Source organism: Perca flavescens, chromosome 14, assembly GCF_004354835.1.
Source record: "Perca flavescens isolate YP-PL-M2 chromosome 14, PFLA_1.0, whole genome shotgun sequence".
In the NCBI taxonomy this organism is placed as follows: Eukaryota; Metazoa; Chordata; class Actinopteri; order Perciformes; family Percidae; genus Perca; species Perca flavescens.
Genome location: NC_041344.1, coordinates 20,887,040 through 20,899,883, shown reverse-complemented (window position 1 = coordinate 20,899,883; position 12,844 = coordinate 20,887,040). Strand labels below are relative to the sequence as shown.

The 12,844-nt window shown below is 40.1% G+C and overlaps 2 protein-coding genes across 7 annotated transcripts in view; one reads left to right on the top strand and one right to left on the bottom strand.

Moving 5' to 3' along the window:
- sgce (sarcoglycan, epsilon) overlaps positions 1–674 on the top strand; it is an 11,436-nt gene extending 10,762 nt beyond the window's left edge. For all 3 annotated transcript variants that reach the window (XM_028597937.1, XM_028597935.1, XM_028597936.1), the window contains one exon: positions 68–674. In XM_028597937.1, coding sequence (XP_028453738.1) covers positions 68–118 — 51 coding nt within the window. In that variant the 3' untranslated portion in view covers positions 119–674. The remainder of the gene's footprint in view (positions 1–67) is intronic.
- A 176-nt stretch (positions 675–850) lies between these two features.
- casd1 (CAS1 domain sialic acid O acetyltransferase 1) lies at positions 851–12,620 on the bottom strand. 4 transcript variants are annotated; one of them, XM_028597933.1, is made up of 19 exons: positions 12,551–12,620; positions 11,783–12,027; positions 10,341–10,437; positions 10,026–10,146; positions 9,434–9,478; positions 9,282–9,344; positions 9,099–9,143; positions 8,850–8,973; positions 7,900–8,114; positions 7,333–7,752; positions 7,002–7,091; positions 6,800–6,919; positions 6,397–6,553; positions 6,115–6,194; positions 5,651–5,752; positions 5,327–5,467; positions 4,194–4,271; positions 3,654–3,746; positions 851–3,356 (listed from the first exon to the last, which is right to left on the bottom strand). In XM_028597933.1, exons 2-19 carry the CDS (start codon positions 12,018–12,020, stop codon positions 3,087–3,089), a joined length of 2,499 nt encoding a protein of 832 aa, XP_028453734.1. In that variant the 5' UTR covers positions 12,021–12,027; positions 12,551–12,620; the 3' UTR covers positions 851–3,086. The 4 variants fall into 4 exon arrangements, with proteins under 4 accessions (XP_028453734.1, XP_028453732.1, XP_028453733.1 ...); XM_028597931.1 differs by having other exon boundaries at positions 12,461–12,610; XM_028597932.1 differs by having other exon boundaries at positions 11,783–12,610.
- Between the last annotated feature and the right edge of the window lie 224 nt (positions 12,621–12,844).

The following is a 12,844-nucleotide window of genomic DNA, read 5'->3' as shown; positions in this document are numbered from 1 at the left end:
ATATCAAAACTTCAATGAGAGTAGCTGCCAATAAAGTTTAACATTCCTTTTTACGTATTCATTCTAGGTAAATGGTATTCCTGAGGAGAGAAAGGTGGCTGAGGCACTGAATTTGTGACCAGAGACAACGGGCGTTGGTGCCAACTTTGATTTTATATCTATATCTTTGTTTTTTTTCTAACATTTGTGCCAATCTGCATGCGTCAGAAGTGTCTTTACAAAGCGTTATCATCGATATGTACTTAGGCTGAATCTCATTTCTCTGTCTTACCCCTTCCCCTTAGTTTTGCACGTTCACGTGAGAGTAAGGGCTATCCCAATTTTCGTTTTGATCGAGGGGGTAGGGCCATGGGGAAGGGCTAGATACCCCTTAAAACCAAGGAAAGTCGTGAGCTTACTTGAAAGCAAGGGGTACCCAGAATACACTGCAACCGGCAACAATGGCAGCCAGATCGACCACCTTGAAGAGTGAGTGTGAAAGAGATCATAAGAGCTTAGCTGATTATAAAAAAAAATACATATTTTGGAATATTTGTAACTATGTTTGTATTTCTACTTGCTTTGCACAATGAACCTCTTAGAGGAAAAGGGAGTTTTACATGGAAATGCTTTAGTTGTCATGTGTTAATAATTAAATGTAATGTGTCACATGATAATAAATTATTTCAAAATAATTTGTTTTTACAGCAAGTTCCTTTGTCTCAATAATTAACAAGACACTAATATCTGAATGACATGAAAGGTTTTTTTTTTTTTTTTTTTTTAAAAAGAAGCCGAAAAAGTATGTTTTATGAAGGTATTATTAACAATGTACAACAGAATAAAGGCATTTATAAATAATATGGATACATTTCACATTTTTAAAGACATCAATTATTATTATTTTTTTTACATGTAACATATTTCAAAGAGGTCCCTGCACAGGGGTATAAATAGTTGTTGCTTTTAAATGACCGAAAAGATCTATTAAGGCCTGAAACAATTACCCAATGTATAGCTGTATAGCGGTTGATCAGTAATAGACAAGAAAACGGATCAGTAAACTTCACACATCAATGGAAATTGCAACATGGAAATGCCATCTATACAGTGAGGTCATGACTGGTTATAGAAATAAATTGACTTGGCTGTTATTCGGTTTGACCCAAACTGCACATCATCAGATAAATGACACAAGAAGCCTCAAAGCTGAAGACAAATTGTTCCACTGTAAAGAAGAAATTAATTATTTGTGGACCCATGTTTTTCTTTTCAAGAGAAGCTACATGAATGTGTAGAAAACAATTGACAAAGCAATCTTTTACTACCCCATGGTAGATGAAAAATGCAAATGAAAATTCATAAGCTATACAGCTTGAATGGTACATTATATATTTTTTGTATCTGCCAAATGACCTTTGACAAAACATTTCATTTACCCCCAAAAAAAAGAAAACGCAGGTCTTAAAATGAAAGTGCTAATCTCTCTTAAATGTCTGAAGAATATATTGGCAAAAAGAGACACCACCCATTTGTCAGCTGACAAAATATACAATATTTTCCTTTAAGCGGCAGCAGTATGTCTTCGTAGCTCTGTTAGCACATCACTTAGTAGTTGGTTTTAAATGGTGATGTGGCCCTTATGCAAAGTGCCGAGTAGACGGAAGATTGCAATCACAGGCTACACCACAGATGTGACTACACATATCTGAAGATGTGCTGTACCTATAAGCCAGTGAGAGAAGCTGTATGTCCAAAGGCATTCAGTCTAAGAAATCACTTTTTCGCTCACTAACCAAAAGGTTCACTGGCTGTGTTAGCAGATGTGAGGATGTGCAAGCCAGTGCATTTTCCAACAGAGCTAAGAGGCATAAAAGAGGACTAAAAACACTGCTGAAGCATTGCTGTATAAAATAAAGTCTCTCACTCTATCATACAAATATACACAGACTATGAAGTGAGTTAGTAGGACAGACGGGTATTGGACTGTAAAGGCTCAACCTCCGCAATGCGTCTCTGAGGCAAGTGTTCATCTATGAGATGCTGGGATGAGTACAAAATTATCCATGTAATACGTCCTTCACAAACAGCAGTCATGAGCACAAAGTACAAAATAAAACAAATACCCAAAAAAGGAAAAACTGTATAAAATATAAGCTTAATTTAAATCATTAAATACTGTACATATCACATAGAATTTCAGAGCTACAGCAGGTGACCACGGTATCTTTCAGCACAAGGCAAACATTTCTAAAAATCGCTCACAAAAACATTAGCAAAAATATGGTGAGGGATAATCCAACATTTTAACAATTGCACTCCAAATTCAAATTTTAGTCTTAACAGTTTTTTTGATCGCCCAAGCCTGTTGTTGGTCCATATTTTGCATATTTAGATATCTAACACTACTTTAGTCTAGTTTAGTTTTTTTAAATACTGTACAAAGTTATGTTGATAACAAAATGCAGCACTATTGAAACATTTGATTTTAGATATCTGAATATGTAGATTATGGATCCACCTGAATTAAAAACACCCTCAACTGCTAACTGCCATGTGGACGGAGTGTGTGCTTAGTGATCCCTTCCAGAGTGAAGTTATAATAGGAAGTACTGTATGTGACAAAATAAACTTCTTAGTGCGTTTGGCTAAATTGTAGCAACGCTGGAAAAAAAAAAAAAAAAAAAAAAAAAAAAAAAGCAGGGCCTTTTTTCATTTTAAATAAAATTCCAAATCTCTCCTCTGCTTTTCTATTGAATCCAGATAACGTAAAGAGTGTGTTGTTCTTTTTTGCCCCTCTCTCTTGCAATTTGCACTTTGCCCTGAAAGAAGCAACCACTTTTTTTGGGAGCATTTTTTCTTATATTCAGTGTGCGACTTTCACAGTCAAAAAGTAAAGACTCAAACATGGCCAGCAGAGTGACACTGTTCTCCCACAGCTTCCTGTGTTGTCACTTAACGCCACTGAGGTCGCCTCCTGTGGCCACCAGTAGGCTAAAACACTGGGCCTGCTCCTGGCTTAGATCTGGACCTCACTTCAACCTCAGCAGGGGCTTGGCAGGTTTTCTGTGACCGCCCCCCCCCCCCCTCCCATCAAGAGGTGTCCATTAGGCGCCGGGTGTGTGCTGGCTGCCACTGGCCAGCAGCAATACAACCAGACTAAAAAGCCCAGCGGCCCCCAGTCTCTTCAGCAGGGACATGCTGTCTTTGGGGATGACCACCTGGGCCAAGTCATTGGTGATGAGGGAAATCTCATGAGCCACACAAACAAAGATTAAGGTGCTGACCATGATGTTAAGTGAAGGGCTTCCTGGGATCAGGACCAAAATTCCCTTGGTGTCTGCTGCCAGCCAGATGTGGTACTGGCATATGAACAGCTGGGGAAGATAATCAAAGCATATTCAATAGTATGTTATATCATATGTGCAATTTAACTTGGTTGCCTCCAGGGAGCTACACGTCGTCACACACAAGAGCTAGCTAGTATTTAGTATTGTATTAGTGTTGCTTCCACATTAACGTTACCTCATCTTAGCTACTGATTACTCATTTCTTGTATTGTTTTATGGTAACCTTTGAAAAGCCATTTGTAATAGAAGGATTTATTGAGGCACTATATAACTAAACCTTTTATTATGTTATTGCAACTCTACTGCTAGTCATGTTCTTCTTACCTCCAAGGAGATCTTTCCGAACCATGCAAAGAATGAGCTATAAATGGAGCGGGCGTAGCCAGGAATGTTCCTGATGAGAATGAAGGCCAAAATCTGTTGACAAGCGAGTTAGGGCACACTGTGAGATTCTTTGAAGTATCATTTGAAGTAGCAGGCTGAAGTCAAAGTTGTAATCCCTCAAGTTAGAGGGATATAATTTACAATCACTACTGTAAGTCAAATGAGAGGTGTAAAATCAGCCAGTTTAGGGGAAATAAGCTTAACTATGTTCTTTATGAACTTATCTATTGCACTACTTCAAACAGTTACCCAGTGGGGACTGGCTCTATATAATACCAGTTCTATCTTTAGCAATGAAAGAAGAAAACTCCCTTGTTGTTACGCTCATGTTAGCCTGTCATGTGACTAGGATAATGACATCTCAAGGCTAATCCAAGTGAATTACAACTTGGTTATAACTATAAAACAACAAAAGACTCTTATGTAAAACCACATGGCAGTGAAAGGAAAAGAAAAAAAGGGCAGATACAAAATATTTACCTGGACAACAGAGATGTAAGGATGCATCTCATTGCACTCGGTTTTGGTTTTGCAGCTGCTGGCCCATATTGAGTATGTCTAGGAGGGTGGGGAAAAGGAGAAATTACAGTAACAGGTTTTGATCTTCAGCTGCAACAAAAAAACAAGGAAATGGTTGATTTAGTTTGAGGAGACCTTGAGCAAAGCAGCTACTGTAATCCCCAACTGCTTCAGGGGAGTCAACCAAGAACAGAGAGCTGCAGCTGCCTCAGTGCTGCACAGTACATTTTCCATGTGAGACCAATAGATCGTAGGTCGCTATACTGAGTTTACTAACCTTCTTCAGACCTTTTTTCAAAACAAAAACACAAGAGCTGTCACAACCCGATGTGAGTCGAGTGCAGATGTGAGTTGCGCATGTGTCACTTTGCGACAGACGCAGATCTGTTTTGCTGTTAGCCACAGAATAACGAGATAGGTACATTAGATAGCAGTAATTTATTATTTAGCGTAAGGCATCACATTTTCACGACATGATCCCTAAGGTCAGTTCTAGATTAGAGGCTGAAGTAGCCTACAAGAACCTGCTAACGAGAGACTTCTGTGATGTCAATACAATAAAAATGGACCTACATAACGAAGTTCGTTCACTGCTGGCTACAAGTTAGCAATCAAACACAACAAAGGCTGTCACTTGAATGGCGTTTTGAGCTAACGTTCATAGATAGCTAAAACCTTTTTGAAATGATTTCCATCTTCCGTTATTGTTTGTAATGAGACAAGTTTATTATTTTATGGATTTCACAATGCAGCCAGATCCGGATCCCTTGGCGTTATGCCGTAAACCGTTCAAATCTGAGCATGCACAACTCACATCTGCACTCGACTCACATCAGGTAGTGACAAGAGCATTAAGAGCAGACAATTGTGGTTGTTAGGGCAGTTACCAGGTGTGGCATGTATGTACAGTAATTACCCACCTTTCCTGTGTAATCATTATCTCCTAAGCTGCTGTTGTCAGCATGCACTTTGTTCATTAACTCAAATACGATTTGGAAAGAAAAGGACCTCAAAGACGGGGAAGATGACAGAAATCTAAAATAATAAGTCTAAACCCCAGTGTTGGTAGAAACCCAAGGTTAACAGTGTCTTACTATGAAGGAGACGACGGAGAGGAAGAGGAGCAGGTTGGAAATCTTGGCAGAGAAGAGAGCCTCTCCCTTGCCCTCTGACAGCACCTGGCACTTCTGAAGCACCAGATAGATGAAGGCAAATAACATGCCGTGTATCACTGCCTGCAAAAGAACCATTACCACATTAAAGCATTTATTTATTTTTTAAACAAAGTTTGGAAAATTTGGTCCCACTTGGAAACAAGCTTTTGATGTACTCTGCCACATATTACATTTCAACGACTGTAAATGCAAAAACTGACTACTAAAGTGGGTTGCAACTGGAGCAAAACACATTTGACTTACAAATCGGTCTAGCTTCCATCTGAACCACCACTCATGGACGCTTCCGTCCAGCTCAAAGAGCTTGGAGATGGGCCACACAGAGAAGATGCGCTCAAAGAAACCCTGAAGTCAACACCAACACATGAATATTAAAACAAGCAGGGCTTCGAACCATACATTTGAGTAAAAACTACGATAGAATAGTGCAGTAGTTCTCAAAATAGGGAGTGCTGTTTAATTAAAATGTACTACGCATTCACAATTCTAATGCATATTTATTCATTTTGCTTCATTTGGGCTAGAAAACATACATGTGATCAAATACAACATTCTTACACTTTAAAAAGTATGTTTAAGGACATAATTATTGAAATTGTTCTTATGAAAACAACAAAAAACTATGAATTTGAAGTTTTACAAACTTAAAACTAAAGTGAGTTTGCAAATGTGGCTAGTGGGATTCAAATATTTTTTAATTCACCCACCTGTGAAAAGGCAAAGACGCAGATGAACAGCAGGAGGCCCAGTAACTTGGCCAAGACCCCGAGGTGCCACAAGCCACTACCTGTTCAGAAAACAGGACAGCCATTAGACTAGTCTAAATTCAACCCTGCTGCTAACATTTTTATGACAGCTTTTACATTCATTGTGTCGAACTAATTGTGTGTATTAATTCACATAGTGCAGGAATTATTCCAAGGGTATGACGCATGTAAGTGAATAAATAGAAATAGTTTTTTTAAACTGGCATTAATTCTGACACCTACTGTTAGCCTTCTTCTGAAGGATCTGAGGCCACATGGCCAGTGTTACGTAGATGACGACAAACCAGAAGGTGACCAATGGGACAAAGTAATAGAACTGGTAGGGTCTGTTCATTACCACGCACAGCACCAAGACCAGGAAGTTTAGACGAAAAAGCACCTAGAGTGGAATGAACGCAGAAACATACACAGATTAATCAATAATAGCATTACACTGATAATAATCCAAACCAAAAAACTGTATTTGTATTGTTATTAGTAATGGGACTTCATGCTAAAGTACAACAATATTAGTAAAGTAAAAATAACTAAAATGCTTTTTCACCTTAGACTCTCATATAAAATATTAACTCATACAGAGTGATTGCAAGATCCTGGTTAAAGTATAACTGACTTCAACCCTCACCTGGCACACTCTATACAATCCAAAGTCTCCTTTGAGCCAAAAAAAGGAAAAGTGTCCATAGCCAGTCTGAAAAAGGTACGCTGCCACCAGCACCCGCACATGCATGTACACTGGAATGAACTGAAAGACAAAAAATATTGTATGCCTTTATATGAAATATCAATACTCAAATGGATGTGTAGATGACATATTTAGGACTCACGGCGCTGGCTCCAGATATGTGATAGATGAGGATGACCAACTGCATCCAGCCTTTCCACTCGTCAGTTTGCTCTCGGTTGAGTAATTTAGTCTGTTTGACAAAGAAAAACAAGAACGTATTGAATTGTAAACCAGATATCAAACTTTAAACTTGGTGCATTATTAGCAACAGCAAGGACAATCCAATTCATCAAACTCTACTACTGTACATTTCCAACTTCCTTAAAAAAACTCAAGGAGGCCATAGGAACTTAGACTTATATAATAATGTCAATTCAAACATATGGAAGTTACACTAGACCAAAATATTACACTTATCAGCGCCATCTCACCTCCTTGCTGTTCTCATTGTAGAACACTCCCAGGACAAATATATAGATGAAAGGGATGAAGAACGTGGAGTGAGTGTAGAACTTCTGCTCTTTCATGAACACATCTGCTCTGTCACAAAGGTAAAAATAGCTCATGATGAGGCCCATCCTGCAAAGGGCCTGAAACGGCGCCTTCAGACCCAGGGGGGCAGCTGCAGTTGCTGGCTTCTTCTCCTCTAGGCTCTCCACGTCTGAGGGCACAGGTCGGCGGTGACGGTTGTTGCCAAGGACATGGAGGACCAGCAAGACCAGGGCCGAGCCCAGGAAGAAACACGCTGACAGTTTCTGCAGGAGGTTTGGGGGTGGCAACGTCTGGCAGCAGGAGCCGTCAATGGGCCTCAGTAGCTCGTTGCACACAGAGTTCATGAGGATCATGGCTCCCTGACAGGACAATTCCACTGGGTGAGTAAGATTCTAATGCAAAATGCAAGGACTGTGCTGCCATCATAGCTGAATCGGAACCATTGAATATATAATAACAATCTAACTGCCAGCAAATAATCTCAAATTAACTGAAATCCTGCCTACCACATTCCTGGTGCTCTCAGGCAGGTGCAAGCCGTCGTCTGACTGGGTGATGGTTTCCAGTGCAGCCTGTCTGGACGCAGCCAACAGCTTGACCCGGGACCTGCTGTTACGCTTGCTGCTGTTGAGCACGTCCACAGCCGCTTCATTGTACAGCTCCAGCTGTTGGTTGGTGATCATCTTCCTGTTCTCACTCAACACCTCCTCATTTACTGGGTCTAGAGGACAGAGGTGTGATGGGTGTTTTGGGAAACGTGAATAGGAAAAGAGATTTAGTTTAGAGGGCGCATGTATGAGAAGTTGATATTCACCAAATTCTGCAATCACGTGTGAAATTACCAATCATGTAGGGCTGCTCAATAATGAAAAAAGAAAAATCATAATCACGATTATTTTGGTCAATGTTGAAATCAGGATTATTTAACACAATTCAGGGACTTTTGGAAAGATTTTGCAATTATTGAACTTAAAAAATAAACAAAAAACAAATCTCATTTAAACAAATCAACAGTGAAAACAACTTGAAGTGTGAAATTTCACTTAATACTTTTCCCATTTGAAAAAAATGTCCCGTCCCGTCCCGTCCCCCCCCCAGAACACAACAAAATAAGAGTTTACTTGCAGAACGCAATGTGCAACGTAAACGTGATTAAAATTTCGATTAATTGCACAGCCCTACAATCATGTAAACTTTTTTGTCAAAAATACTACTTGGGAAATAAGGATTTAGTGAGGACACTGTAGCACCTAAAATACGCTGAGGTAACTAACCAGCTGTGTGAACACTTTGGAATCAATGCTTTGAACCATCAAGCCGTTCTAATGGTAATCCCATTTGACATGAATGCAGCAATCACATCAGAGACTAATCCCTGTGGGGAAGGGGACAGGCAGTAATACTTTACTAACCTGACTGAGATGACAAATCATAAAAAGCTTGACGCTGAGTATACCTTGCAGGACCCAGTAGACTTCTCCATGGTCAGTCAACTTCTCCAGGTGCATGGCAATGGCCGTCAGGTTGGCTTTGTACTGCTGCAGCGTCTCGCTGCTGCCACTGTGCAACTTGATGGACCACTGTGGTAAATGGGTAAACGGGATTAAGATTGACATAACTCAGCCACCCTGATTTTTTTTTTTTTTTTTTTTTGTCTATTGTGAAATGTGCAAGCATTGGCTAAGCACTACTTTATATAGCTTACTGTTGCAGCTCCAAGGATGACAATATCTGGCTTTGCTGAACCTTCCTGAAACACGAGAGAAGTTGCAATTAGAAAAGCAAATCCATGTCCATGTCCACCAGTGGACAATGTAAAGATTTTGAAACATCCTCGATTAATAATGCTCCCAACTTGTAAATAACAGATCTTAACATGTATGCTCACGTGTGTCCATGACATTAAGCGCTCCTTCATTGAATTATTTGCCTCTGGATACCACAGGAAGTCCTACACACAAAGAGGACATAGATGTTTTATCAGAGTATGTTTTTACAGACTGAGAAAAGGAGATAAAAACAAATCCAGAAATAGCTTACCACATTAACAGAGGAACTCTCATCTTTAAAGGGAATGTCCTCGTGCTTCAGACGTTACATGTGGGCAGACAGAGACAAAGTCGGTTAGGCAAATAGTGTTCCTCTTTTTCCCTGCTTGATATCAGACCAAAAATAGTTACGGCTGCTGCAGGACTGTGGTGCGTTCCAGTGCTGCATTTCTTTTGTTGATTTTTTTGTGCAAACCAACTGATAGTACCCCATATTTTTGGTCCAAGTACATTTTCTCAATTCTACCTAGTCATGTGAATTTGGCTATATATGGTGAGATAAGGTAGATTAAAAAGCAGACAAATTTTAGAATCACTTATTCATCAGATACTTTTAGTTTATAGACAGCTGACAGTGCTCAGGTCTCATGAGTGGAGAGTAAATAGAGGAAGGTCTGTAAATGTCTGCACTCTCATTTCTTTTGTACACAAGTGTACACTTGAGGTGTGCTTCACATTTTTAGATCTGTAGGCTGTGTGTGCACCATCAACACTTCTGTGTTTGTCCAACTTCTCTTGCTACCTCTGTGAACAATTTCCAAAGAAAGCCCCTGGGTTAATATGGTGCCTCTTCTCATATTTACCTTGTTTCCATCCTCTCTTCGCTCAGGGTCAATAATTTTGATGAAGGAGTAAAATAGCTGCCTGATTCGTGAATCACCGACAAAGGCCACTCGCTTTTCAGCAAGGCAAGTTTTGGCTTCACTGTAAAACAAAAATGAAAATCCTAACTGCAGATAGCAATCATTTATGTGTTGGGTGCAGGTTCATTGTATTCTATAACCTCATCAGAAGCAGATCTTATAACAGACAGACAGACAGACACACAGACACAGACACAGATACAGACACAGACACACACACACATCTTTGTCTAACATACTGCTAGTGTGACTCACATGCTTTTGTATTTGTGCATCATGCAGCCATACGGCTGCCATACGTTCTCCCCCAAGTAACGTCCTCTGGACAGCAGCCATTCACATGAGTCTCCGCCTGGAGGTAAGACACAGAGAACCCCCCAGTAAGACCAAACAAAAAAAGCACTGTTCTCTTGCTTTCACTCATAGTTTCTCTGTGACTATGAGTGAAACCTGCTGTCTCTATAGTACCCTGGCTTTTCATTCAGTGCTGGAAAAAAAGTTTAGGGCTGTGCTAGGGGCCATAGTACAAAATGAAGCCATCAACCATAAATCTCTCCAGCTATTAATTTGTGTGCAAAATGAATGGGCATATAGTGTCGCCAGCAAAAGAAGCTGCTCTCAGTGTGTACACAGAGGTTAATTGTGGTTCATTTTCATCAACAAAGTCGACTCTATGCAACATGTATGGTAGGCATACGCATGTCCATGCCAATATATTTTTTATAACCAAACTCTGCGCCTTGTGCATCGCTGTCAACCTAGGGTGTGGAACAAATAAAAGTAGATCCTGTTTTAATACGTGAACATAAAAGTAGATCCTGTTGTAATACCTGAACATGTGGTGCGTTCCAGTGCTGCATTTCTTTTGTTGATGATTTCTTTGTGCAAACCAACTGATAGTACCCCACATTTTTGGTCCAAGTACATTTTCTCAATTCTACCCGTTTTGTGTTTCATGTAGGTGTTTAGAGATATTTTGAGGTATTTAATGAAATCACATCTATATAAACGCTAAGTGGAAATAAAGATCACTGGGACTATTTCTCCTTTTACATGTTGCATAGAGTCGACTTTGTTGATGAGTGTGCATCTTGTCTTGATCGATATGGCTAACTAATCTATGCAAACTTGTGAAAGACCTGAGACAAAAAGCGAGCTGCTACAATACAGTTCAAAACCACTAACACTAGAGTTTGTTAGCTAGTTTTAGCTACTACACCACACAACTGACGAGCTTTATAGGATAGTGTAACATGTAACGTTATCTGTGTATAATAAACGGAATATGCAGGCGATTTAAATGGCCTATTTAAGTCAACTGTTGGCAGCATCAACATATCGTTACACACGTCTCTCCCAGCAGTAACCAAGCGTGCCCTGACAGGAGCATGTAAACACAGTCAAATGCAGTGTTAGCTTTATTCAGCTAAGCTAGCCAGACAAAGCCGATTTAAGTTACGTTGGTGAATTAAGTCCATATATGCAACCATCTAACGTTATCTGCGTTCTAAGGCTAGCATCCTGTATGTCTCACCTTTTAAAAGCAACACTGAATAGCGGCACTGCACCGACCCGAAGAAGTACTCACAGACACAAACAGATAGCTAATAGATAGCTAGCTAACATTAGCAATAGCTGGTGTCAAGTGTTTCCCTGGCTGCATCAACAGTAACTTTAAGAAACGGGAGACCACTTACCTCCATAGTACCGCGAAGCTGTGTGAAACACGAGGAGTACAATGACGACTACTATCGATATCAATTTGGTATTTTTTATGGTAAAATGTTGATTTATTTCGCGTTTGCCCAGGCTATAGGCCAGGACCGCCATCTTTGCTCCTCCATGACAACAAGCATCTGTGCTGCTGTTACAGCAGAGCGGCGCTCCTCCCTGTGCACCATCAGCCTGGTCTTGTGACACCGCTTCCTGCTCCATTAGCGCACTGTTCAAAGCAGGTGCAGATAAAAAATAAAAATAACAAATAAGTCTCAGTTAGCTAATCCAACAAATTATTTATGCAGACCACAGTCACTTTAGGATAATGTATCGGAGTCGCACGTCCCACTTTTGCTGTAATAGTTCCTGAACGGTTTTGTTCAAAGCTGAAAATGCAACTGTACACACTGTTAACAGATGACAGGTGTAGGTTGCTAATGACAAAATATTAACTTTCAGTGCGATACGAGCGCTTTGTAAATTACGTTTAATTAAAAAGTTGTAAGTTCAACTGTCCCGTCTCTCCCCTACGTTAAAGTTCGGCGCCTTCAAAAACAAAACTTCAGCCTTGCTGGAAAAATGTCGGCGTTCAGTGTGATCACTGGGTAGCCTATAGTTGTGTGGATATATGTAAACGCAGCAGTAGAAGCTAAACAAACCCTGTACTACGATGCAAGATTTGGCGTTAGCGAGGTAACTTCAGGTTCAACCCAGGGGTTTCTGTATCACGAAGGTGCAACAGTTGTTACCGGGTTCAATCGCCGTGGTTACTTATACTCCACACCTAACCTGCTCGGGAGCAGGTTATGCTGGGAATTCAAGATCAACAGGTGTAAAAGCACCGCCTACTGACCAATCAATACTCGATCGATAACAGCGTCAACGTAGAAGATCCGGTGGAGCTCGGTGCGCGGAGAGAGAGAGGTGCGCTCAGAAAAGTTAAAATACTTTAGACAACCCAGTTAACATTCCCTGATGTTTTTTTTTTTTTAATGAAAGATAGCCTATACATTCTCAGCGCAGGAAATTACTATATTTATTTT

Excerpts from the sequence above, each read along its gene's own strand:
- casd1 (XM_028597933.1), bottom strand. The coding sequence starts at position 12,020 with ATGGAGCAGGAAGCGGTGTCACAAGACCAGGCTGATGGTGCACAGGGA. Across the intron at positions 9,479-10,025 it reads GAAGAGAGGATGGAAACAAG|CACGAGGACATTCCCTTTAA; the intron begins GTAAATATGAGA and ends TAACGTCTGAAG. Across the intron at positions 6,920-7,001 it reads ACATATCTGGAGCCAGCGCC|TTCATTCCAGTGTACATGCA; the intron begins GTGAGTCCTAAA and ends TTTGTCTTTCAG.